Below are 27,960 nucleotides of genomic sequence, written 5' to 3'. Positions count from 1 at the left end.
ATCTTCACGCATGTTGGAGGAGCCCCGGAATGTTGCTTTAGGCTTCGAAAGCATGATCACTGGTTGTTTCATGTATTTGCCATTTTTCTGGGCAAAAGCAATTCCACTTCCTCTGAAAACACGTCTCCAAGATACTTTTCTGTCCTCAGCCAGGAAGAGACACAGTTCAGAATCCACATCACTTTGATTTAACCACTTATTCTTTCAACGAGATGGGCAGGGTGGTCTATCATCCGCTTACTGATCAGGATTGGGATCAATCTCTGAATAAAAAGGGGAAGGCAAGAACCTAAACTCCTGGGTATATGCAAACAGTAGTCCTTGGAAGTCTCTCAGAGTCATCACAAACACTGGAGCCTGACTGTTCCGCCTTTGTTCCTCTGTGCCCACTTCTGCATGGCTGGGCGGTGCTTCAGGTCTTTCAGGTAGGGATGAACCAACCCGATTCCTATTCATGCGACACTGACTGCTTACACTTGAGGTCCTGCCACCAAATGGATGTAGAGGAATGGTACCGATGACAAGAGGCAAATTAAGAAATAAATCCATAGCCTGGCTGGTGTGGCTCAGTGGTTGAGCATCGACCCATGCACCAAGCGGTCGCCAGTTTGATTCCCGGTGAGGACACATGCCCAGGTTGTGGGCCCGATCCCTAGTGGGGAGGCATGCAGGAGGCAGCCAATCGATGTTTCTATCTCTCTCTCCCTCTCCCTTCCTCTCTCTAAAATCAATAAAGGAAAAAAAAAAATAAAGAAATGCATAGCTCTAGGAATATCCGCATATACCAGTAATGACTATTCCACGTGGATTATACTGCAGTGGAGGATAGATGGAGAAACGGGTGGACTTTTCAGGAACTTGCCATTCCACATCTGTCCAGATGATAGGAGTCCCCGTGCAAGGTAGCCACACGCTGTCTTCCTTCCTCCCTTTCCCTTTGGCATCGAAGGCCTGCGTTGGGCCAATGGCTGCCTTTGGCACCAGCATTCCGGAAGAGCAGCTCTCAATCTCTGCAAATACCCGAATTCTTTTCTTTGGTGCCTGGTGAGGTGAAAGTCATGAAGAGGGTCGATATCTACATGTTCACAGACTAAATTCCTTGTTTAATTTTGCTGGTAGAAGCCAAGGTCTGTGCGGCTCGGCTCTCACCCATAGCACGCACTGCCCTTCGGCCTCGGGTGAGGTGGCAAGGGGTGTCCGCGGGCGCGTGGAGCCGAATGCACAGTCATGCCCTCCTGAAGGGTGGGGACGCCTTCTTCGGAATCATCATCATCTCTTTCGTCAATTAAGATGTCTTTATGGGTGAAATATGCTACTTCTTCAGTGTAATTCTGTATGTAGGCACTATTGGAGCCGGGGTTTCTGGATTTGGCCCAACATACTTTGGATGTCCTCTTGTGTGAATTTTAAGAGATGTTATTCTGATTTCCCCAGTAAATTCTATTTTTATTATTATTATTATTTAATTTTTGTTACAGACGTTTCTCCCTTTTTACCCCATTGACACCCTTCGCCCTGTCCCCGGCTTTGTTGTCCATGTCCATTGGTTATGCCTACATGCATATAAGTTCTGTGGTTTATCTCTTCCCACCCCCCATCCCCTCTTCTGAGGGTTGTCAGTCTGTACCCTACTTCCGTGTTTCTGGGTCTACCCTATTCCTCAGACTGTTATGTTCATTATATTCCACAAATAAGTGAGATCATGTGGTATTTGTCTTTCTCTGCTTGGCTTGTTTCACTTAGGATAATACTTTCCAGGTCCCTCCATGTCATCTCAAAGGATAAGAGATCTTTCTTTCTTACAGCTGCATAGTACTCCATTGTGTATATGTACCACTGCTTTTTTATCCATTTATCTACTGATGGACACTTGGGCTGTTTCCAGATCTTAGCTATTGTAAATAGTGCTGTTAAGAACATGGGGGTACATATATTCTTTCTGATTGGTGTTTCCGGCTTCTTAGGGTATATTCCTAGAAGTGGGATCACTGGGTCAAATGAAAGTTCAATTTTTAATTTTCTGAGGTAACACCATATTGTTTTCCATAGTGGCTGCACCTGTCTGCATTCCCACCAGCAGTGCACTTGAGTCCCCTTTTCTCCACACCCTCGCCAACACTTGTTTGATGATTTGTTGATGGCAGCCATTCTGACAGGTGATACCTCGTTGTTGTTTTAATTTGCATCTCTCTGATGATTAGTGATGTTGAGCATTTCTTCATATGTCTCTTGGCCATTTGTATGTCCTGTATGGAGAAATGTCTATTCAGCTCCTCTGCCCATTTTTTAATTGGGTTCTTTGTCTTCCTTTTGTTCAGTTGTATGGGTACTCTATATATTTTGCAAATTAACCCCTTATCTGATGTATCATTGCCAGTGATGTTCTCCCATACAGTGGGTTGCCTTTCCATTTTGATGGTGGTTTCCTTTGCTGTGCAGAAACTTTTGAGTTTGATGTAGTCCCATGTGTTCATTTTCTCCTTTGTTTCTGTTGCCTTAGGTGATGTATCAGTGAAAATTCTGCTCCGTATGATGTCTGAAATTTTGTTGCCTACATTTTCTTCTAGAATTTTTCTGGATTCACGGGTCACATTTAAGTCTTCTATCCATTTTGAGTTTATTTTTGTGTATGGTGTAAGTTGATGGTCTAGTTTCATCTTTTTGCATGTAGCTGTCCAATTTTCCCAACACCATTTATTAAAGAGGCTGTCTTTACTCCATTGTATGCTCTTGCCATCTTTGTCAAATATTAATTGAGCATATTGCCTTGGGTCCATTTCTGGGTTTTCTAGTCTGTTCCACTGGTCCATATACCTGTTCTTGTGCCAGTACCAAGCTGTTTTGATTACAGTCGCTTTGTAGTATAACCTGATATCTGGTATTGTTATCCCACCTACTTTGTCCTTCTTTTTCAAAATTGCTGTGGCTATTCGGGGTCTTTTTTGGTTCCATATGAACTTTTGAAGTATTTGTTCTAGTTCTGTGAAGTATGTCATTGGTATTTTGATAGTGATTTCATTGAATCTATAGATTGCTTTGGGTAATATGGACATTTTAATGATATTAATTGTTCCAATTCATGAACAAGGTATGTGCTTCCACTTTTTTATATCTTCCTCTATTTCTTTTTTCAATGTTCTGTAGTTTTCTGCAAATAGGTCCTTTACTTCTTTGGTTAAGTTTATTCCTAGTTACCTTAATTTTTTTGCCACGATGGTAAATGGGATTGATTTTTCAGTTTCTCTTTCTGTGAGTTCATCATTGGTGTATAAGAATGCTGTCAATTTCTTGATGTTAATTTTGTATCCTGCCACTTTACAAAATTCATTTGTTATGTTTAGTAGTTTTTTGATGGAGTCTTTAGAGTTTTCTATGTATAATATGTTGTCTGCATATAATGACAGTTTCACTTCCTCCTTTCCAATTTGGATCTCTTTTATTTTTTCCTCCTGTCTGATTGCTGTGGCTAAGACTTCCAGTACTATGTTAAATAAGAGTGTCAAAAGCAGGCATTCTTGCATTGTTCCTGTTCTTAAGGAAAATGGTTTTAATTTTTGCCCATTGAGTATGATATTGGCTGTAGGTCTTTCATATATAGCCTTTATTATGTCGAGATATGACCCCTCTATTCCCACAATGCTGAGCATTTTTATCAGAAATGGATGCTGGATTTTGTCGAATGCTTTTTCAGCATCTATTGATATGATCATGTGGTTTTTATTCTTCATTTTGTTTATGTGGTGTATCACATTTATTGATTTGTGAATATTGTACCAGCCTTGCATCCCTGGGATGAATCCCACTTGGTCATGGTGAATAATTTTTTTGATGTATTGCTGGATTCTATTTGCTAGTATTTTGTTCAGAATTTTTACGTCTATGTTCATCAGGGATATTGGCCTGTAGTTTTCTTTCTTTATAGTGTCTTTTTCTGGTTTTGGAATTAGAATTATGCTGGCCTCATAAAACGTGTTTGGAAGTCTTCCTTCTTCTTAAATTTTTTGAAATAGTTTGAGGAGAATGGGTATTAGTTCTTTTTTGAATGTTCGGTAAAACTTCCTCATGAATCTATCCGGACCTGGACTTTTGTTTGCTGGGAGAGTCTTGATTACCTCTTCAATTTCCTTAGTTGTTATTGGTCTGTTCAAGTTTTCTATCTCTTCCTGGTCCAGTTTTGGGAGACTGTGTGTTTCTAGAAATTTGTCCATTTCGCTTAGATTGTCAAATTTGTTGCCATATAATTGTTCATAGTAGTTAACGATCTTTTGTATTTCTGTGGTGTCGGTTGTTACTTCTCCTCCTTCATTTCTGATTTTGTGCATTTGGGTTCTCTCTCTTTGTTTCTTGGTGAGTCTAGCTAAGGGTCCATCAATCAATCTTGTTTATCTTTTTGAAAAACCACCTCTTTGTTTAATTGATTCTTTGAATTATTTTTTTGTTCTCCATGTCATTTATTTCTGCTCTGATATTTACTATTTTCTTCCTTCTACTTGCTCTGGGGTTTTATTTTTGTTTGCTTTCTCATTTTATGTTGTGAGGTTATACAGTCAATTGGAAATTTTTCTTGTTTTTTGAGGTAGGCCTGTAGTGCTATGAACTTCCCTCTCAGAACTGCTTTTGCTGCATCCCATAGATTTTGTGTTGTTGTGTGTTCATTTTCATTGTTTTCCAGGAAGTTTTTAATTTCTTCCTTGATCTCCTCGGTAACCCATTCATTGTTTAATAACATGCTATTTAGCCTCCATGTGTTCAAATGTCTTTGCATGTTTTTGTTGCAATTGATTTCTAGTTTCATGCCATTGTGATCTGAGAAGATGCTTGATATGATTGCAATCTTCTTGAACTTGTAGAGATTTAGTTTGTGTCCTATCATGTGGTCTGTCTTTGAGAATGTCCCATGTGCACTTAAGAAGAATGTGAATTCTGTAGTTTTGGGGTGTAATTCTCTGTAGATATCTATTAAATCCATTTGGTCTAGTGCTTCATTTAGAGTCTCTGTTTCCTTGCTAATTTTTTGTCCAGAGGATCTAGCCAGTGGTGTCAATGGGGTGTTGAAGTCCCCTGCTATGGTTGTATTGTTGTCGATTTCTCCTTTGAAGTCCTTCAAAAGATTTTTAATATATTTTGGTGCTCCCATATTGGGTGCATATATGTTTATCAAGGTTATATCTTCCTGTTGGATAAATTATTTCAATATTATGTAGTGGCCTTCTTTGTCTCTAGTTATGGTCTTCATTTTGAAATCTATTTCATCAGATATGAATATTGCTACCCCAACTTTTTTTTGCTTTCCGTTTGCTTGGAAAATTTTTTTTTCATTCCTTCACTTTCAACCTATGTGAGTCTTTTGTTGTGAGGTGGGTCTCTTTTAAACAACATATAGATGAGTTATACTTTCTTATCCAATCAGCTACTCTGTGTCTTTTTATCAGAGCATTCAGTCCATTTACGTTTAAGTTGATTATTGATATGTACTTATTTATTGCCATTGTTATTTCGTTTGGTTATGGTTTTCTTCCTATTTCTTCTACTAATTACAGCAGTCCTTTGAACATTTCTTGTAGTGCTGGTATGGTACTAATGTATTCCCTTAGCCTTTTTTTTTGTCTGGGAGGCTCTTTATTTAACCTTCTATTTTGAATGACAACCTTGCTGGGTAGAGTAGTCTTGGATTCAGATCCTTGTTTTTCATGACCTTGATTATTTTGTGCCTTTCCCTTCTGGCCTGTAGTGTTTTTTGTGAGAAGTCAGCTGAGAGCCTTATGGGGTTTTCTTTGTAGGTAACCTGTTGCTTATCTCTTGCTGCTTTTAGGATTCTCTCTTTGTCTTTAAGTTTTGGCATTTTAATTAGTATGTATCTTGGTGTGGGCCTGTTTGGGTTCTTCTTACTTGGGGCTGTCTGTGCTTTTTGAACTTGAATGACTTCTTCCTTCACCAAATTAGGGAAGTTTTATGTCACTATTTCTTTGAATATATTCTCTAACCCTCGCTCATTTTCTTCTTTTTTGGGACTCCTATTATGCAAATATTATTATGTTTCCAGATGTCCCACAGTTCTCTTAAGCTGTCTTCCTGTTTTTTAATCGTTTTTTCCTTTTGGTTTTCTGATTGGTTGATTTTTTTCTACCCAGTCTTCTAATTTGCTGATCCGCTCCTCAGCTTCCTCTACTCTGCTCTTTAGACCTTCCAATGTGTTCTTTATTTCTGATATGTCACTCTTGATATCTTCCTGGTGGTTTTTAATTTCCAATTGGTTGATTTTCAGCATCTCTATGTCCTTACTCATGCTGTTGAGCTTCCTCAAGATCATGGCTCTGAATTCTAGCTCTGTTAATATGCCTAACTGCTCCACATTGATCTCATCTTCAGTGGAGGTCTCTTGTTCTTTCATTTGGCTTTTGTTTCTGTGTTTCACCATTTTGGCTATCACAGTGGGCTTTGAAGCCTGCCATGTTTTCCCTGTGGGTATCGGTGTTCTGCTATTTGTAGCTCCCTCTCCTGGGTTTAGATGAGCAAGGGAGGACCCACGTTAAACACCACTGTCAAGTCTTACTTTCCTGGTTAGAGTTGCTAGCCCAGGAAAGGTACTGTTATCCTCTTTTTGCCTGGAGGCTAGCAATCCTGGTTACTTGAAGAGTTTTGGATTGTCAGTTGATTGAAAAATTCCCTTAGGTGCTCAGCATAAGGGGATTTCCCGAGGGTGGGGCTGATGCTGGTTGTTAATGAGCCTCAATTAGCATTTCAGTGGCCCACAGGGTGGGGTTGGATCTCCGAGGGAGGGGCTGCTGCCTCTCCTCAGAGCCCTGGGAAGGAGCAATGTGGCCACCGTCCTGTGTGGCTGGCACTCAGCAAACGCTCTGTGCGCCCTCCAAATCCCGAGTGTCCCCACACAGTTCCAGTCCAGTCTGCCCTCCCTCTGCCGGAGCCCAAGGTGAGTGGCTGTGGCTGTTTCAGCCTCTGTCCCGGCTCTGCGCTGTGGAGCCGCCTGGGAGTGTGACCCGAGAGTGCTGCTCCCAGCTGAGGCCGCTGCCGAGCTGCCGACCATGGGCTCCCAGCCCCGTCTCGCGCCTTCACAAGCCTACCGGGATGGAGTCAGTGTCCCTCATTGTATGGTCCTCGCAAGCTGCTTTTCTGTTGGTTTTTCCCATCGACTTGTCTGTGTTTTAGTTGTAATTCCATTTGGTCCTGGGAGACGTCTGTGTAGCTCCGCCCCCATTTTGGAACCTCCCCCCACTGACTTCAAAATTCACCCTTCCCGAGACTGTTCCCCGCCAGAATACACACGGACATTGCCGTCACTAAGACAGTCAAAGCTAAGTGTCAAACTCTTCACCTTTCCCAGCACCGTGTTTATAACAAAATCTATAAAAATATAATGTAAGACAAAAAGATCAGGATCACATATAAAATGTGATCTTCACTTAACACTGATCGATGTCTTTGTGGGGGGAAAAGCTTCCAGGCAAGATCAATGATTCTTCACAAGCAGTTCATTGAGATTTCTTCAAAAGTCAGGGCAACAGAGAGGCTACCGTACCGCGCTCCTGCTGGTCTGGTGGTCTCCTTACAAAGACCCCGCAACTGGTTTTTTTTCCAGAAGTTGATCTTAAGGTGGATGAGAAAATATGCCAGGAAACCAGTTTCTTGCCCTTAATCTCTTCCAGCAATTGATGTTGTTGCTTCCTTATTTTTGAGTAGAAGTCATAAAATGCTGTCTTTTTTCAAAGTTGCTACATAGTTTTTCTTACAACAGTCTGAAGTAAACACTAACTTTTCTTACTTGATTTGTACTTTTTACATAAATCATTACAAAATTTTGGAAGCAAATCTTTTGCCCACATTTTGATAGGTATCATTTCTTAAGGTGATTACATCAGTTTCTTTATTATTTAGGCTTTGTGTCATGCATTTTCCCCCAGGTTCATTCTCCTTGTGTACTATGGCCTTTTGCACACACCTTAGCTCTTAAGTATTTCCTACAAGCTGTTCTACGAATATGGCAAGGCAGTCTCTGAAGGAAAGCTTAACCCAGGACAGGACAACAGACCGGAGAATCCTTGCTTTCAAAAGTAAAGAAAGAGGTGGAGGGGTGTGGAGGGATGCACTGTTTAAATTTCAAGGGAGCTTATCATTTGCTTTTCCTCTTCTTTCCACGTGTCCCTTGGTAGCATATGCATCTGTCTTTCACTCGTGGGGAGGAACAGGGCGCCCTGGGTGTTCAGCCCCACTTTGCAACCTCACCTTCTGATTCAGTCTCCTTAGAATACATCTGAAAAGGTCTGGAGGACTCAACGAATACCTACTATCCTTTTTCTTTTCTGTCGAAACATGGATTCTTTCCCCCACATCATTAAATCTTTATGTAATATTACCCCAGTACTACAGAAACAGAATGTCTATGTTTTATATTTTATGGATTTATTTATTTACTGCGTGTGTGTGTGTGTGTGTGTATGTGTGTGTTTGTAAGAAGAGGGGGCTTAAATATTAAGGCACCAGAGTAGCCATCTCTCAAAGAACTTACTTTGGTGATTGTTTGATTTGTGTTTCTTTTTGTTTTAAGTCCAGGAAATCATATTTTTATGATTAATTGCAGTATATAAGTGACTTCTTTCTGCCTGGGTGAGTCTCACCTACCCTTCCAGGCTTAGCTGGAATCCAGTCCTAGGCAAGAGGCGATGAACACCACCGACACTACCATCCTCTCTTATTGTGGTGATTTATATCTAGGTACGATTGTGCGTCCTTGTGTCCAAGCTCCTCTAAGGCAATGCCTGTGTCTTTCTCCTTCTTTCCTCCTCTTCTGGGAAGTGACGGACACAGTGAGCAAGGGCAGGGGTGTCAGCGTAGATAGACAAGGGTTTGAAGACTGCTCGGTCACTTTCAAGCTTGTCTCCCAACACGCTAACCTCTCTGAGGCTTGATAGCTGGCAGGTAGTTATGACAAATAAATGCAGTGGCCAAAGTATCTGTGACATGAGATGGTCAATAAATCAGTACTATTCTTTTCCTGTCTCTTTCAGCACCTGTGCACAGGCTAGCACATAACAGACATGAAGCAAATCTCTCTTGAGGGAATAAATGGGTGAAATAATAGAATTTCAATCTACTCTATATCCTTAACAAATACAATTTATGGTTGCTGTGTTGTTTCTTTTATTTGGTTTCAGATATCCTAGGATTTGGTTTGACTCTTATTGCATTTATGCCGAGAGTGGTCTCTGCATTTCACCCCAAACCCCCCGTGGTTTCTTCCCGGATGTCTTCTGCACTGGCCCTGGGTGACTGGAGGTCCTGGCCCGTTTGATGATTACCTTGGCGTTCTTCCAAGTGGAGCTTTCTAATTTCAGAGTAAAAACGCTGGGGGAACAAACCACAGATGTGCATTGAAATATGCACAGTGTGAGTCCAGCGCCTTTTCTAAGAGTTATAATAAGAAAGGTTCTTAACCTAAAGATGTTGGAAAACTTAGCATATTTTTTTTTCTTTTTCTTTGTCTAGTCCAAGAATACTACCTTATTTTTCCCACATCACACTGGGTTTTGAGAAACTAAAAATATGTTATCAAAACATTTGTTCTCCAAGGGTAGACTACATCTCTCATGCTTTTACAGGTCATAATAGATTTTAAATATTATATTCAACTCAAAAAAAAAGCTTTTGTTCCTTTATTATATAATACAAAATATCTTTGCACTTTATAATTCAATTACTCTAATAAAAACTCTTGATAAAATCTGGGTTGTTTTTTTTTTTTTTTTTTTAAAAGTAGCAAAGAAACTTTATGATTACTGTAGTCCATACTTTTTCATGGCCTTGCTCTTCGTCTTTTGTTTGCCTAGAATGGCTACTATTCATCTTCCTATGTTAAGTTGGACAATTTGTTAATTTAATATGTATCTACTGAGGGCTACTTATACAAGGAGCGAATTATATTTTTAGTTTTAGAGAAAGTTACCCATAGAATAGTTGGATGTAAACCTTCCCACTTTTCACTCTCGGAATACTTTACATCCTGCAGAATGGTTTCCTTGCCTGTGTGGTGGTGTACTAGTTAACTGTGAGCTTGTGTCTTACTTCCTGCTATTCTAAGAGTGTTGCAAGAATGCCCTAATTGTTGTAAATCTGGTAGAGACTAGCTCAGCTCCTGGTCCTTATTTGTGCTCAAGTTTAATGGAGTGTGTAGACACCTCTATAGGGTTTTTTAGAGCCAGAGTTTAAAAACCTTGTTTCCTAGACTCCATTAACCAAAGACATTTGCTGCTGACTCCCCAGGAATTCCTCACGTGCTGAGAGTTTCCCAGCGGCACCCACCCAGCCCTCCTGCAGAATGGGCTTGTTTCCAGACTCTAGGAGAGACATGGCTGGGGACCCTACATTCCACTGTCACCCACTCACTCCCACTACAGTTGGGAAGCAGATATGGAAGTTGACTTAATTAAACTGACAATGTTATTGACTTTTATTAAGCAAATTCTGCCAAAGACCAAATTGAAAGCTGAGTTGTTTTAAAGGAATTTTCAAAATGGAAACATTTTACTTGAAATACCATCATTAGCTAAACTGTCTAATGTGACTCAAGACCTTGACCATACTTTGGGTTATAAACAGATTGGCCCCAATCCTTTTCAGTTGCCTTTGGTCTGAATATTGGTTAATCTGTGCGTGTTACATTAGGAACAGTTGATGCACCTGTGTGTAGAGAACTCATCATGCCAGATGAAATGCATGTGCCTCATCGCCCCTTTCCTAATATTTTTTTGAGGGGGAACTTCTGAAATGTATGATTAGAAAAACAAAAGTAAAACCAAAAGTTAATCAGCAGAGAAGTGATATAAGTAAGCTAGGTGACTTCTCAGATTGTTTACTTTGTACCTTTGATGCCAATTTTTTTTTCTTGCTGTTTCCTTAGGTAGAATGAGAATTGGGACAAGAAAGAATGAAATTAGTGAAAATTGAACACCTTTCTGACAGGGACAGTCTCTGTTATTTGATAGACATTGAACTGTGAGAACTAAGGTTGGATACAATCTGTCATGTTGCAGTAATCAACATTGGCTTAGTTTTTTTATGCCAAACATTTTATCTTGGTAGGAGGAAAATGACAAAAAGAGGCAATAAATTACTGAACTTGGTATGCAAAGAATGATAGTAATATTAGCACTAACTGTCAGAAGTCGTAGCTAACCTATGTTTATGAGCTCACCTGAAATCACTTTCTGGCCTCTTTAAGTCTATTTTCTTTTTACATTCTTTTACAGGTAAAGATAAGATTAAAGTGTCTGAGGATGACTTGAAGAAACTCCCTCTAATTAAATGGTGTATTTTGGAAACAATTCGTTTAAGAGCTCCAGGTGCCATTACTAGAAAAGTGCTGAAACCAGTTAAAATTTTGGTAAGCTTTGGTTGGCTTTAAAATAATCCTTCTAGGAAAAAAATGTACACATTTTGCCCATATATTATTAGATAATTTCTTAGGTTCCAGTAGCACTACATGATCCTGGAATAGGTTACTAATAAGAGTTGTGCAGCCACATTTTGTTAATGTAGGTATTTATCCATTGGTGAAGATTTTAATTACAATGAAATGTTTTAATAATCATTTGGGCCTCATTTCGCTACAATATAATATTTTAATAACCATTTGGGCTGTGTGATTCTGTATAAGAATTGGTATAACCCTATTTCAATCAAGCAAGTAGATTAGATAACGTCTTCTCTGCGAAACTGGCCACGATTCCTGAGCAGCCAGAGGTTGGGGAATTCATGTGCAGGGAAGTTTCAGCTGGAAGACAGTTTCAGGCCACAGGCTACAGGTCTGGGAACAGATAGCAGGGGCATCATAGGCACTAGCAACTGATACTCGCAATCAGTGACTGAGTGAAGGAGGTCCTTTCTATGGGCAAAGTAGGAGAAAATTCTGAAGCGCACCGTGAAAGGTACGTGTACAGGGCAGAATTTCAGTTCAATATTTGCTGAATCGGTCAGGCAGAACAAAATATTTTTTCAGAACGATTTGACTCAGAACGATTTGACTCAGAGCCTGCAAGATTACATGAAGTCAGACTTCCACTCTTGTTGGCTTTTTCAAACATGCAGCTAGAGTGCCTGGATTCAAACTAAGAAAATTGTGTAGTAGGAGAAAACAAAATTAATTTTACTTATTTCAACAGCTTTACCAAAAGAAACATCCATGCTCAAACATATATACACTTGTACATACACAACCCCACATCCCCATGACTGTACCATAACAACTAACCAACATTCACCTTGTATGACATCAATACAGAAGTCTGGTTCTCATCATAGGGTAAATATTGTCATTAAAAAAAGTTTTTAACATTATTTTTCACTTTTCTTGCATCTAGAGAGTTTTCGTATTTATTTCAATCGCCACATAATAGTCCACTGAGTTAATAGCTTAAATATTTTGTTACTTCCTGGTTCTTGAGAATTGAAATTGTTTTCCTTTGTGTTTATTTTAATATGGTAATTATTTGTATCTTTGAGAAGAGTACATTTTCTTTTCTTTTTTCTTTTTTTAACCCTCATCTGAGGATATATTTATTAATTTTAGAGAGAGGAAGGGAGAGAAAGGGGAAAATAATCCTTGTGAGAGACAAACATGAATTGGTTGCCTTCCATATGCGCCCTGACCGGAAATCGAACCTGTAACCTTTTGGTGCACAGGATGACACTCCAACCAGCTGAGCCACCCAGCCAGGGCCATTTTCTTTTTTTAATGATTATCTTTTAATTATGGTTTGCTGGTGGATTACTGGCCCAAGGGTATAAACACATGTATGATTCACGACATACAATCCTCTTAAAAAGTCTAATTTTTATGGGATCCCAATAAAAATTTAAAAATTAGAAATAATTGATATCCAGAATGAGTCAAGAAATTATTTTAAATAATTAGAAGTTTCATATGTCCTAATCGTCACTCACACTTTCTTCCTAGAGGCTGGTATCTATGCAGACGCCCTCCCGGCCCCTCAACTGGTGATGGCCGTCTTAGTGGCAGAGCAGCCCGAGACCTGTGCTCAGTCTGCATCTTCCAAGAATGTCCCCACACTCCCTTTTATTGTTTCCCACAGTATCTTTTTCATATTTGCAAGAGGTGCAGTGTTACCTGTACTTACTACTTCTTTTATACACTCAGCCTTTCCTCTCAGGAGGGCCAAATTAATCTGAATTCCTCCCTGTGAAAACGAGACTTTTACTTAAAAATAGTAACTTGCACCCCAGCCAGTTTGGCTCAGTGGTTAGAGCATCAGCCCATGGACTGAAGGGCTGTGGGTTCGATTCCAGTCAAGGGCATGCACCATGGATATTTTTCTCCCTTTCTGTGACCCTCCCTCCCTTCCACTCTATCTAAAAATTAGTGGAAAAATATCCTTGGGTGAGGATTAACCAAATAAATAAATTAATTAATTAAATAAAAATAACTTGCATGGAGTTTTCTTTTTATTACATAAGTAATACATAGTAATTAGGACAAAAGGAGACCATAAAAAGAAGCTGAAAGAAGAAATTAAAAATTGCTTAAAATTTCACAAGTCAGAGTTACTACTGTGAACTCTATAGTATTATTATAATTTTAGATTTTTTTCCCTATAGTGTATACATTGTAAAAAATTCAGTCGGGGTCATACGGTGTTAATTTTTTTATAACCTGAAACTTTTATTTAATAATAGATCACAAATCATTTTCTCTTTCAATAAAGGACATCTACATCATTTTGCATTTCAACATAAAAATCTAATCTATGGATAGAGTGTAAAATTTTAAATCAGTTCCCTATTCTTATATATATGGCTTTCATTTTTTGCTATTATAAACAGTGCAAAGATGAACATCCTTACAGCTAAATCTTTGTGTTTGTTACTAATTATTTTCTTAATATAAATTCATACAACTTGGTCATTTTCAGCTTTATGTATTTTCCAAATATAATTTTGGTGGCATGTCTTTTCTGAATGCACTGACATGTTCCTAGGAATTTGGATTATAGAAAACATTTCCTATGGGGCCATCTGTGCTGAGGAGGGGCAGAGGCTCATTTGTGCTTCCTCTCCTATTGGACGCCTGGTCAAGGTTTCTCGCTGTGAGGGCTGCAAGTGTTCTCCCCTGCTCTTCCCCGGTGTAGTCTGAACAGGGTTTCACTGTTTATTTTTGCTCCTGTAGTCATTTCTATATTTTTTGGACTAAATTAAAATGAACAAACACTATCTGCTTTCTTTGATTTCTTTATTTTTCTTCTTTTTCTTTATTATGCCACCTTTTGAAAACTCTTAAACTTCTACCTATAATTTTCCCTCAAGGTTTCATATTTTTCAATACAAAGTTAATCTGTAAAAATACCAAGGAAAGAACAAAAAAGGAGTGTTGTAAAATATGAATAATTCAGGACTATTAATTGTCTTCTCAAGGTATTAAAACATGTTATAAAACTACTACATTTAAAATGACATGATACTGGCGTCAGATCAGGTGTTCAGATCAATAGAACAGGTTGGATAGATGACAAAGAAACAAAGCCCCTACTACAGAAGAATTGAACAGAATAAATGAATTCGTATACAGTAAGTCAATGAAGAGGGGAGAGATTACTGTATGGCTTGAGATGACTTCCTAAAAGTGGGTACTTTTTTTGATGTAGTGTTCCTCAAACTTTTGGTCTCAGGATCCCTTTATACTTTTCAAGATTATTGAAGATATCAAAGAGCTTTTGTCTGTGTGAGTTATACCTATTCATACTTACTGTTTTAGAAACCAAAGCTGAGAAATTGTTCGGGTATTTATTTAGTAATTCATTTAAATAGAACAAGAAACCTATTACATGTTAAATTAATAGCATGGTTTTAAGAAACATATTTTCCAAAAAAAAAGTGGTAAAAGAATAGCATAATTTTTAAGGTTTTGCAAATCTAATGCCTTGCTAATAGAAGATATCTGATTTCCTATATATGTGTCTGCAATCAGTCTATTGTGATATGTCATTTTCATTGATGGAAATGAGGAAAATCCAGCCTCACATTGGCATGTAGCCAAAAGAGGAAAGAGTATTTTAGTAGCCTTTCCAGATATTTGTGGTTATTCTTTGATGCTCTACACTAAAACTCAACAATGGTACTGTCTTAAATGTTTGTTGCAATCTGAAAATTTTTAGTAAATTATATTAAAATCCACTGGCAAATCCCATACTCTGAATGAGTATTTTACTCAGGAGTGATGTTTGACCTGGAAGACCCTCTGAAAAGGTCTTCAGGAGTCCTGGAAATTCCTAAACCACCTTTGAAAACCACATTCGTAAGGGGAAGAGGGCTGCCTACCTAAGTTTAGGATTAATCGGTGACACCCAAAGCAGACAAACAGATTTGAATGTACTATATCAAAAATTAACATGTCTGCGGACCAGAGAGTCCTGGGTTCGATTCCCGCTAGGGGCACATACCAAAAAAAAAAAAAAAAAAATTTAACGTGTCTTAATTTATAAAGTATAACTCAAATTAAATGTAAACCAAAAATTAAGGATAAATATCAATATGTGTGTGACACAAGGGGAGGTAATTTTAATATTTAAAGAATTCACAGCTCAATAAGTAAAGCACTAAGTTACATAGATTAATGCGATTGAACGTGAGCACAAAGTTTTTATAGATGAAAATGCTCTATAAAGACATAAAATTTTAAGTAGCAATAGAAAATAGTCTATTAAAGTTGTCAGATTAGCAGATAAGAAGACAATGAAATGGACATGCTCATGTAGTTAGAAGCATTTTTCTATAGAATATGAAGAAGCAATTAAGCAACATGTATTAATAGCCTTAAAAATGTCCATGTCCACCCTGGCCGGTTTGGCTCAGCGGTTAGAGCATCAACCTGTGGTCCAGAGAAACCCGGGTTCGGTTCCTTCTAAGGGCATGTACCTCGGTTGCAGTTTGTCCCCGGCCCTGGTTGGGTCCTGTGGGTGGCAGCCACTCGATGTGTCCCTTTCACATCGATGTTTCTCTCTCTCTCTTCCTCTCTCTCCCTCCTACTCTGTCTGAACAAAAAATGGAAAAATGTCCTCAGGTGAGGATAAAAAAAAAAAAGTCCATGTCCTATGTCTTTTGCACATCTGTGTTAAACGATTTCATATGAAAAATGCTTTGAGGAAGAAGACTCTAGTGATGGCCTTTAAAATAGAAAAAACAGTAGAAATGATTAGATTAATTACAGTTTAATCTACCCAATGAAAGATTAAGCAGCCATTGGAGAGGAAATTATTCACAATGACTGTACAATATAAAGAGAGAAATAGTCTTTAACTTTTAAAGTACTTTTTTTTTTTAAAGCCACTAACAGCAGCCTAGCTCCTGGCCAAGAGCTAGGAGGAAACCTATGTGCTCTGGGCCTTCTCCTGCGATGCTTTGCCTTTATAGGGCTCCTCCTTTCTCTTCAGTTCTGCATTTCTTGAGCCCACTTTGCTCTCAGAGTTCTTCTTGAGGTAGCAGAGTCCTTCCTTCTCTTTCCTGTTCAAGCAGGCCCCTTCTCCACACTAGCCGATGAAGCAGCTCAGTTGGCTTCACGGTATCTTTTTGTGGTTGGCTGGCCAGGTTCAATTCTGTCCACCTGAGAGCTGCAGTTATTGCAACCATTGGGTCTTCTCTTTGCTAGTGGTCAGCTCTCCGGTCCTGACTGTTGTGTTCCCTCTTGACCTTTCCCTTCATCTGCCCCAGAAACAATGACAGGGACTGATCAGACTGGGCATGTTGATGCTGATTCACTCAGAGGGTCCCTTGGACGGAACCAGCTCTCACATCCCTTCATGCCATTTGTCAGCCAGGCATTTGCTGCTGCAACAGGCATGTCTTTCTGGTCTCCTCCCTGTTGCTAGTGGTGTTATCGAGGCTGCCTTTGAAGTCTTTCTCTACCAGCTTGCTTTGGAGGCCTCGGCGGTCAGCAGCCTTCAAGTCGTAATCCTAGGTCGCCTGCCACGGAAGAGGACTAGGGGTGGGAAGGGAAGGGCAGCAGTGGCCCTGACTACAGGCCGGTCCCCACGCTGCCCCCAGCCCTGCTCCCAGCTGGTTTCAGAATCAGTCATGACCTCTCTAGCCTCACTTCCGGCCAAGGGAGAATGAACACAGAGGAGGGTTGGGATCTCTTTCAACTTTAACATCGGTGAAGAGTGCACCGGCAAGCCGCCCTCTCTTCCCAGTTTTGGATCTGACTCTCCTGTCCTGGCATTAAAGTTACCAAACTCCAGCAATACTCAGCTCGCATCAGAGCCAACAGGGGTTCTCCTGGGTGAAAACATGATGACCCCTCCCCATACCCCACTCCCTGCTACCATAAAAAGACATGCTTGTTCTTGTAAAGTGCAAATTCTAGGTGCATGAACTTCGTGGGTTTTGTTGTTTGTTTTATTTCTCACCTGAGGATATTTTTCTACTTATTATCAGATAGAGTGGGAGAGAGAGAGAGAGAGACAGAGAGAAACATCGATGTGATCGAGCCGCATCGACTGGTTGCCTCCCGTACATGAACTTCTTGTTTGGCAGGTATCCTGGGGACACTTGAAAATTACATAAGGTTAAATAGGTGTGGCTTCTGATGGTTGGCGATGGGTGTTGCTAATAACATGACTTCACTCAGTAAAGGTGGTAGCTACCTAGTGATCACACACTGTGGAAGAGCCCTGTGTCTGGTGGTTACTGAGCATGGTGATGGAAGGTTTCATGCAATGGTTCTCATTCTTGGTGTAGTTTAGTTAACATGCATGGAGACGGATCATGCAGATTCTCTTGCCTGAGGACTCACACTGCTCATCCTCAGCCCTGTAACCTCTGTGGCTTCCAACACGAACCAACCAAATAAATGCACAACACTGGGTTTGTCCTGTGTCTTTCCAACCAGCTGCCTTCATGTCCTTTCTGCCCTAACAGCTGCTGCTAGCTTGGAAAAGCAAACAAACAGAGCATCCCCTGAGCCTGCCCTGACGCTAGCACGGGCGTCCCCAGGGGCAGGACACCTGCTGCCCCGTCCTCAGTGCTGCCAGCGGTATCCTGTCTCAGAGTTTTCTGGAACACTTGCTGCCATGTCACTATTGGACATCAAAAACAGCAGGAGTGGACCTCCACTAGTTTCTGTAATTTTCACATTTATCTAATATTACGTGTAACTAATATATATATGTACATGTAATCAGTGATCAGAATTAGTTGGAAAATAGAACTCTCCCCCTAGGAAAGAGAGTGAGTTTATCACCATTGATTGTAAAATGTATTCGCCTATTTTTCTATCGTAGAATTTCACTGTTCCTTCTGGTGACTTGTTGATGTTGTCTCCATTTTGGCTACACAGAAATCCAAAGTATTTTCCTGAGCCAGAATTGTTCAAACCTGTAAGTTACATCTTTCAATATACATTGTCCTTCTATTTTAATGTCTTTTCGTGCCAGGAGTATGAATTCATTCATTAACTAGGACCATGTCATTAACAGCCATATTTCTCTAGTAACGGAAGACTACAAAATACAGGTTAGATTTGCAGTGTAGATGGCATACTGTATACGACCAATCAGATCGGCACGTTTCAGGAATCAGCTTCAGCAACTGTAAAATGAATTTGTATGTGAAACCAGCGCGGCGTGCTGAAACAAACACGCCTGGTTCTGACCCAAGACTCAGTGCGTGCTCTTCAGGCAGTTATTCCGTGACTGGTTTCCAAGGAGCACAAAAAATAAAAGGGAAGCAAATCAAAACTGCGTTCTGCTGTTTCTTAGAAGTGGGGAGTTACAGGCCTGACCAGAATCTTAAGCAGTCATTTGGTCTATTCTCTGCCTTTAGGTAAAACTGTCAAAAATGGCATCCGAATGTATTCATTCTGCATCCCAGGCTCTCTCCAAGGGGGCTGTCAGTGTCTTATTCCCAAATTTATCACCAAGGCAGTTTTCTGATGGAACCTGAGGCCGTACTGTAAACGTTTTTCCTCTCTGGGGTCACTTCTGTGGTTGATTTGCATTGTCATCTACATTTGCCATTGAACAGAATTCTTTTTAAACCTTTTTTAAAATTCATTTGTTATGTTCTAAAAACATCATCGTGGCTGATATTAACAACAGGTTGGAAAAAAATGACCGACAACCCTGCAACTTTACATGCAAGGATTAGCTGTACAAGGTCATTTTTAGCCTAGAGAAATAAAGTTAAGCTTATTTATATAAGGCTGATTTGGGGAAAAAGAAAAAAATGTTTTCTTCCCACAGGAACGTTGGAAAGAGGCAAATTTAGAGAAGTACGCTTTCTTGGACGGCTTCGTGGCCTTTGGAAGCGGGAAGTACCAGTGTCCCGGAAGGTCAGTGAGGCAGCTGGGCTGCATTTACCCACCATGTCTGCAGAGAGGATGGGCTAGAGCGGGGAGCTCCGGCTTAACCTTTCTCTTCTTCATTATCAGACTACGGGGAAAGCCAGGGGACCGTCTTCTGTTTGGTTGGCCAGTCGTACTGTGCGATGTCTTTGCGAGAATGTCTAAAGTGGCTTCCGATAGGAGAGCTCAGGAGAACAAAACAGCACAGTTCCCCTGCCCGATTCCAGCAGGGCTTCTGTTTCAGATGCTCAGCTCCCATAATGGCCGTCTGGGTTTTCCCTTTTTTAAAGATAAAGATAGAAGGATAATCTTTCTTTCTTTAACTACGACCTCGCCGTGCACATTTGTTGGGGTTCCAGAATGTCTTCTGCGTAGAGAATAGCAGCAGCTTTCTAAACGGTTCTTGTGTATTGGGCTGGTTTGGTTCTATCAGCACTTTCCTTTGATGCCTCTTGCAGTTAAGTGAATCTGGCAGCCAGGACTCCCCTTCAGTGTGATGCCCTGTTCTAGACAAGTGTTCATCATTTCATGAAAAATATGTAATGTTATTTATTCAAGCAGAAACTTTTTTATTTTTATTGATTTTTAGAGAGAGAAGAAGAGAGAGGGAGAGAGAGAGAAAAACATGGATGAGAGAGAACATCGATTGGCCGCCTCCTGCATGACCCCACAGGGGATCGGGCCCACAACCTGGGCATGTGCCCTGACCGAGAATTGAACTGGTGACCTCTTGGTGCATGGGTTGACGCTCAACCACTGAGCCACACCGGCCGGGCTCAAGCAGAAACTTTTCTGACCATCTCGCCTGTGCCCGGCCCCCTGCTAAGCCTCAGGGGTAGAGCAGTGAGGAAGGTGGACATGGTCCCTGAGCTCATACACCTTGTACTCTGATGAAGTCCCATTTCTTTATCGGTGTGGATCCCGTTAGAGAATTATTGGTACCTTTTTGTAACAAAATCTCACCTAGTGGATGTACAAATCCTTTAAAAATCTTATACCAGAAAAACTGTAGATTCTTAATTTAAGAAGTCAGTTGTCGTTCTTGTTTAACTAGTATTGTCAGTCCATGTTTGCAGTTATGACTCACTCTGCAGTGTCCATTCTACCCCTCCTTTGTTTCGTGTGTTCTGGGATCAACGTGCTTTTAGCAATATACACCTCCCCCCAAACGGTTGTAGTTAGCCTTAGCCAGCCATTGTAATTCTCTCTTCCTTTTTAGAAGTTATTCTAGTCTTGGCCAGGTAGCTCAGTTGGCTAGAGCATTGTCCTGATACACCATGATTCCTGGTCATGGGCACATAGAAGAATCAACCAATGAATGCATAAATAAGCAGAACAACAAATCGGTGTTTCTCTCTCGCTCTCTCTCTCCCCCTCTCCCTGCCTCCTCTCTCTCAAATCAATCAATAAAAAGGGAAGTTATTCTCAGAGCCTAAGGGTAAGCAGACTGTTGCCTATTGTTCCCTGGAGACACTGTTTTGTGTAGGTGGTTGACCTAAACTGGCCATTCAGATTGAAAGGAGAGACTTTTCTCCATGGTGAGGAGAGAGGCCCCTTTGTCCTTCCCCATCGGGTGTGCACAGGAAAGCATGCTGCACCCCAGTTCACCTGCAGACTCAGGTGGAACAAGCCTCAGGATGCTGAGGAGTCTGTGGAGGGCAGAGCAGAGATGCGGACAGAAGCTGGTCCCTGTGACATCATTGTGTCACTGAATCACCAGTTTTGAGCAGCTCATCTGCTTCCTGTCATGTTAGGTAATAAATGTTTTTATTTTTATAAATAAAAATATAGTACATACATTTATTATGTACAGTCAGTGTTCATGATTTTTAAGGCAGTTTGAGTTGAAGTTTATTTTTGTCTGGAGCACAAAGCATGCTGACATACCCCTCAGAACTTCCAGGGTGATCCTTGTAGTTGAGTGTCTGAGACTTTAGGCCGTAGTGTAATAAACAGAAATGACAGCAATAGCAAAAACCTCAAATATCTGCCTTTTACATTATTTTTACTTTTGATAAGTAGTTCTTAAACCAAGAACACATTTGTGGTTTTGTCACCTAGTAAGTATCAGTTTTGTAAGAGTAGCCCTTTTTGCCCTGGCCTGTTTGGCTCAGCAGTGAGAGCATCGGCCGGAGGACTGAGGGTCGCAGGTTTGATCCCTGGCCCCAGCCCGTCGTGCAGGAGGCAGCTGTTCGATGTGTCTCTCTCACATCAATGTTTCTCTCTCTCTCTCCCTCTTCTACTCTTTCTGAATATCAACGGAAGAATATCCTCAGGTGAGGATTAGAAAAAAAGAGTAGCTCTTCTAAAAATAATAGATACTACTTTTTTCAGGTCCCTTTTATATATATTTCTTTAAGAAAAAATTTTTTTAATTGATTTTAGAGAGAGAGGAAGGGAGAGGAAGAGAGAGAGATAGAAACATCGATGAGAGAGAACATCGATTGATTGCCTCCTGGAGTTGGCCCACAACCTGGGCATATGCCCTGACTGGGAATTGAACCGGCGACCTCTTGGTGCATGGGTTGACCCTCAGCCACTGAGCCACACTGGCGGGCTATATATATTTCTAATTGCAACTAAAGAGTTTATTAGAACCATCTTTGAAATTGACCTAGAAATATTTTAAACTAAGGTCTGAAATGCTTGGCAATAAAGCATGTAGTAGGGCCAGTGGTCCACTGATGACTAGTGTTTGTAAGAGGAGCTGTTAGGACATTACTGTAATAGCTTTTGAGGCTGATAGGCATTTACTTGAGTTTGAGAGTAATGGATACAATAGAGAGAACCAAGACATTTTAGCTCAATCAGTTGTATCTTATTTATTCAGAAACTGTAGAAATTTATGCACTAGAAATTATTTTAAAATAATCTTTTATTGATTTTAGGGAGAGAGGAAGGGAGAAAGAAAAACATCAATGTGAGAGAAACCTCCATCAGTTGCCTCTCACGTACACCTCGACTGGGTACCCAGCCTGCAACCCAGGCATGTGCCCTGATCAGGAATCAAACTGACAAGCCGGGCTGGTGTGGCTCAGTTGGCTCAGTTGGTTGAGCATAGTCCCTGTTGGATTCCTGGTCATGGCTTGATCCCCAGTAGGGGGCGTGCAGGAGGCTGCAGATTGATATTTCTCTCTCATCGATGTTTCTGTCTCTCTCACTCTTCCTTCCTCTCTAAAATAAAATAAAAAAAAATGTTTTAAAGAAACAAAACAAAACAAAAAAATGGTGACCTTTTGGTACACAGGATGACTCAACCAACTGAGCCACGCTGGCCAGGGCTGCACTAGAAATTTAATCCCACAAATCCTTAGTATAATCCCCAGAAAATTGCTCCCATTCTTAGTTTGTGTATCGGCAGCAAATTTATTTTCTCAAGTACCAAATACTCGGTGTGTCAGAGAAGGTTGCCTGTAAAGTCACTGATGATCCAAGTTCATCACGAATAGTCTGGTGGCCGTGCAGCTGTCTTCTTGGTGTTCAGGCCACCAAGGCAGCATTGAGACCCCGGGCACAAGTCAACACGGAAGATTCTGCTGTCTATACTGAGTAAATACTGAGTGCTGCCATCAGCCGCCAGCCACACATCGGACTGGAAGAACTGTAGTTCCTCCTCCAAAGAGTGGGAGTTCTGAAAACACCTTTGGAGGAAGAACACCTAGCTAGGCACTTTCCTGGAGCTGGGGAACTCCGGGTACACACAGCGAGGGAACTCTTCCTGGTAATTCTGGAGAGGAAAGTTGGTTTTGTGGGATAACAGGAGGAAGCAGCATGAGCTCCCAGACTTCTTCCGCTATGGTAGCATGCAGGATGAAGAGTCACAGTGTGGTGGATAGTCTCCTCCTAAACTATGAATCTAAATGGAGAAATAGGTCAGAGGATTTTTAGTGTTGTGTGGGTGTCTCTGAGAGTTGATGATCTTACCAGAAAGGGATGTGCTTGCTAGAGCCAACCCCTAGAATCTATACCAAGCCAAAAGCCTTGATTTTCCTTGGTTCCCGTCCAGGCAAGGGGATGCCTGGGTGGCTGTATCATTCTGCTAATTGATAGGGGTTACATTCGTGTAAAATAGTCACCCTGGTTGTTGGCAAGATTAACCCACTTACAAAGGCATGCTGGGATAAGAAGAGGGTAGATAAGAGTGGGACTGTGAGAAGTGGGAATGAAGCATGGGTTGGATTCCTTGGGAATAAACACTGACTTCCACCTGTGTGTGTTTGGCTCCCACTTGTGTCCTAGGGCAGTACTAGGCCACAAAGTCATGGCCGTGTCTTGAATTACTAATGAAAATCACACAGCTGTTGGAAAATTAATCCAAACATAGGTCCAGCTGGTGATAAATTGGTAGCAGTAGTATTCAACCTAACCAAGTACCTCTTAAGTACCTAGTATTAATATCATTATTGTTTCACTCAATAAATATTTATTGAATGTATACCATATTTCATGGTGCGGCTCTAGGAGTTACCTTGGAAATCAAAATAAGGGCTGAAAGTCCCATCCCTCGGGAAGCTTATAGTCTAACTCAAGTCACTTGGTTAAACACCAGAGAGATTCAAAGACACATATCATTCCTGTATTGCTTATAACGTAGTTGGGGAGATGAGACATAGCAACGTGAAAAGCCAGATGAGTCGTGTACCTTATCATTGCCATAGGAGCTGAGAGGAAGGGGCATTAAAAGGGGCTATGCAGCCTGGATGGGAAAAGTCAATAAACAGCATAGAAGAAAGCGCACCTTTCTGACAGGCAGCAGTTTCAAGCTTCGAGGGGAGACAAGTGGAAATATTCACAGGAACGTAATGGACCTGTCTGTTAATGGGGCACCCATGTATTTGGGGGGTTGTGAGGCTCTGAGCACAGTTGTTTCTATATGTTCATTTTAAAGATAATGTTTTAATAATTGTGCCTGAATGAAATATCTTTTCACAATCTTGTATTTGAGAAGTCCTGTAAGTAGCTCTTCCTTTTATACTTATAAATAGCTGCCCACTCTTGAGGAGCGAGCAAACTCAAATCCCTGCGGATTTCATGAGATGTTGCAAAGTCAGTACACAGGGTGGGCAAAAGTAGGTTTACAGTTGTGAGTCCAGGGACCGCCGAGTATATTCTTGTATTATTATTTATTAAGTATCGTATTGTTTATTTGTATTGCAACTGCAAACCGACTTCATTCCCTCATCCACCCCATAATCTGAAGGATTTGTTACAGAAACAAATGCATCCCCTCAATTGGCTGTTAAATAGAACTGCATTTACTTGCATAGAACTGGATTTACTTATATAATTGCGACCTAATGTTTTCACCATGGTGTGCTCCTGTCCTGGAGGGCATGGAAAGGGCTAGGATCAGGGCGGCAGGGTAGATCCGGTTCTGCCAGGATTCGGCCAGGCTGCGCGGACCTTTATTCATTTGCATCCATGCTTCTGTCTTCGCTCCCTTCCCTGAGGCGCAGGGCTCTCGAAGCGCTCGGGAACCACGGCGGAATTGCAGTCATTCCTTTCTCAGCCATTTCATTTCGACACTTCATTATAAGGCTAAGATTTAAGTTGTCAAGAACAAAGGAAGCAATTCAAGAGTGATTTTTGATACTGTGATAGGCCAGAGTGCTTCTAAAATAAACATGCTCATGTCTGAGCAGAATTTCAGAAAGGACTCTCTTTTCCTTTCCTTTGCAAAATAGATCTCCACCCCCTCAGTGGTGCACAGAATACCCCGGTAGGATTTCTCTGTGACAGAAAGAAGGGGGACTTCGGGCTGGCGTCTCCCCCCACCCCTGATCTCTTTTATGAGGGGCTTTCTTCCCTCATCCAACTCAGTGACTGCTCTTGGCTAGGGGTCTGCTCTCCCTGGAATGAAAACTGCACAGTCACAACACAGTGTGCCCACAGTGCTGCCATCCCCCACCCCCACCACCAAGGAGCACGGTTCCCTAAGCCAGTCCTCACATCCCATCCCTGTCCCCTCCCTCCCTTCCCGTAGCCATCGGTTCAAGGATCGGTTTAGGTGTTGGCATATGTTTCAAGCAACACAATTAACTACTAAGGTTTCTATTGGGACTTCTGGGTCAAAAATAACCAACCATTCCCTGTAGGATGTGAATAAGGAAGGACTTGATCCTAGAAACTGTTGGCAGCTCTTTGGAGACAACCACAGTGGGCACTGTTGGGATGAAGCAGGACCCCAGAGCAGAGCAGCGGAGGAACCTGGCTCCCTGGGCACTCGCCGAGCCGCGCGGCGGGCCCCTGCCTGAGGCAGCCCAGCTCCAGGGTTTCCAGACACAGAAAGCAGTGCATTCCCTTCCGTGCAGGAACCAGTCCAGCGCCGCTCTTGTCACGTGCAACCAAAAGCACCAGAAGTCATATGATTTCCGTTAAAGAAAAAATTTCTTTCATGATTTATTGAACTGCATAAAGTAATTAACATATACGGTTACTAGCTTTCTAAATACCTTGTGCTTTGTAAAAGAGACGCGTTGCATGTACTTTGGGTACATCGCAAAACAAAAGTAAATGCCACGTCTTCCATTTTTCCTGGAAGGTCTGAAATCTAAAATAGATTAAGAGATCATTTGTCTTTGGTGAGGACTTGAGCATGAGTCAATACTGTCCCTTTGCCCTTTTTTATTGTATTTTATTTTTCTTAAAAAGAGGGGCCCCCACTTCTAGCCCATAGCTCATACCTACGAACTTCCCTTCTGGGAGGAGCAGCAGCCACAGGGCCTCTGGACCGGTCCTGACTGCCACCCTGGAAAACCGGCCTCAGAGAGGGCCTCCCGCAGGCTCCGCGCTGACCTCCCCCAGGAAACAGGTATTTCCAGTCAAGAAGGGCTGCGGTTCCCCAGTCCTTCCTCTTTGCCCATCATTCAGCCAACCCCGTGGTACCTTAGCCATCGTGTTGCAGGTATAGCTGAGATAGTCTTTGTAATTTTAATTTTGTGTGCTAAAAAGGAAAGGCTCGATTAACTATTATCTTTTGACATATTGTTTTTTTCTTTCTCCTTGTCAAGGTCCTCCAGATGACTGACACTTAAAGTATGACCCCCCCTGCCCCCCAGACCACCAGGAGTAGCATTACCTATAAACTTGTACAACAGTACAAATCCTCGGGCCCTTCCCCAGACCTATTGAATCAGAAGCTCGGGGAGGGGAGCCCAGTTAAGTGTGTTTTAACAAGCCCTCCATGTGATTCTGACACATGCTAAAGTTTGAGAGCCGCTAGTCTCAATTATTTATCCTCTGCCACCAAACTGATTACATTTTCCTAAAAACTTTCTTAGGGGGATGAGGCTGTGGGAGAAGTGCTTCCCCTTTAACTTGAATAGCCCCACGTCAATGAAGGATGCCTGTGAAAGTATGTCTGCATGCCGCCTTCTCCGCATTCCAGGGCAAGATCATTCTATTTTCATAAGCTGCAGCTGGTAGCAACTAGGAACATACTTCAGAGCCCTTGTCCCTGGCAACAGTGGCCGTTTTCCAGCCCATGTTGGCATTGCCCTCAATGACTTCAAGACAGGGATTCAGTGCCACAATCAAGACATCTAAAACTAAAATCATTCATCTCCCCTAACCCTCCCATTCCTTCAGTTCCCTGTTCATTTTCAATGGACCACCGTTTGCCTACACACCTGGGTTTTTAGTGTCCCCCTTTACTCCCCCTTTTTGGCTTTCCATGTCCATTCCTACCTCCTAAACCAGGTCTGATGCCTTAGCATCGTGATCCCATAACCCGTCTCCCTGGCTCCGCTGTCTCTTCTTTCAATTCATCTTACTACGTATGTACTAAACATTTAATTTTCCTTAAATAATCATCTCTGATTGCCATTCTCTTCTTAAGACTCCAGTGCCCCTGCCTTCAGGCCAAACTCATTAGCCTAGAATTCCGGCTCTCCAAAACGTGAGGACAATTGTCCCTTTCTGAGCCTGTGGGAAAGCCCTCCGCAGAGGGTCCACTCCCTTCCCCTAGCTCACTGTCCGTCCTCCCCTTGCTCAGGCCGTCTGCTGGGTCAGGAATGCCTCACTCAACATGTCTGCTTATTTAAAGCTTGCCCTTCCGTCAAGGTCTAGCTCAGGTTTCACCTCCAGACTCCCAACAGGCTGTTGGTTTCCACCTTCATCTCGGATCCTTACCTTCCCCATCTCCCCACGTGCCTTCCGAGCAGCGTGAGGCTGGCTGTGCTGTGGCTGAGCGTGTGTCCTCCCTGCGTGTCCGCTCCTTGAACAGCTCCGCACACATGGGGGAAGGAACAGGTGCTAGGGACTGGAGGGGTTTGTGACATGTTTATATTTTAATGAGCTTTATTTGTAGATGTGTAATGTTGTTCTTGTAAGTGTAAAAAATAAATCTGTTATAAATAATAGGCCTCATTATTTTTACTGTTTTGACATGAGAAGTAAGTATTAAAGAAACACTCACGACGTGAGCATAGCTCGGCTGACTTCGGAAGCGCTTCTGTGAGAATACACCTTTATGAAGCCCATTTCCCTGACACAAACAATGTTTAATGTCACAGATACATATATGTTAGTCTTATATTGCACACTGAATAAAATTTAATAACATGGTAAAGACTTGAGAACACAAGTATTTTTTTTTTTTT

General features: G+C 41.5%; 1 protein-coding gene and 1 pseudogene across 2 annotated transcripts in view; one reads left to right on the top strand and one right to left on the bottom strand.

The window, feature by feature from the left end:
* LOC118621602 (24-hydroxycholesterol 7-alpha-hydroxylase) overlaps positions 1 to 27,960 on the top strand; it is an 87,657-nt gene that overhangs the window by 49,317 nt on the left and 10,380 nt on the right. For both annotated transcript variants that reach the window (XM_036248947.1, XM_036248948.1), the window contains 3 exons: positions 11,262 to 11,395; positions 18,300 to 18,395; positions 19,260 to 19,348. In XM_036248947.1, the coding sequence (XP_036104840.1) occupies positions 11,262 to 11,395; positions 18,300 to 18,395; positions 19,260 to 19,348 (319 nt within the window). The remainder of the gene's footprint in view (positions 1 to 11,261; positions 11,396 to 18,299; positions 18,396 to 19,259; positions 19,349 to 27,960) is intronic.
* LOC118621247 lies at positions 205 to 8,269 on the bottom strand (annotated as a pseudogene).

Source organism: Molossus molossus, unplaced genomic scaffold (genome assembly GCF_014108415.1).
Source record: "Molossus molossus isolate mMolMol1 unplaced genomic scaffold, mMolMol1.p scaffold_m16_p_8, whole genome shotgun sequence".
In the NCBI taxonomy this organism is placed as follows: domain Eukaryota; kingdom Metazoa; phylum Chordata; class Mammalia; order Chiroptera; family Molossidae; genus Molossus; species Molossus molossus.
The sequence above is the reverse complement of the archived record's forward strand: the minus strand, read 5'-3'. Positions and strand labels throughout refer to the sequence as shown.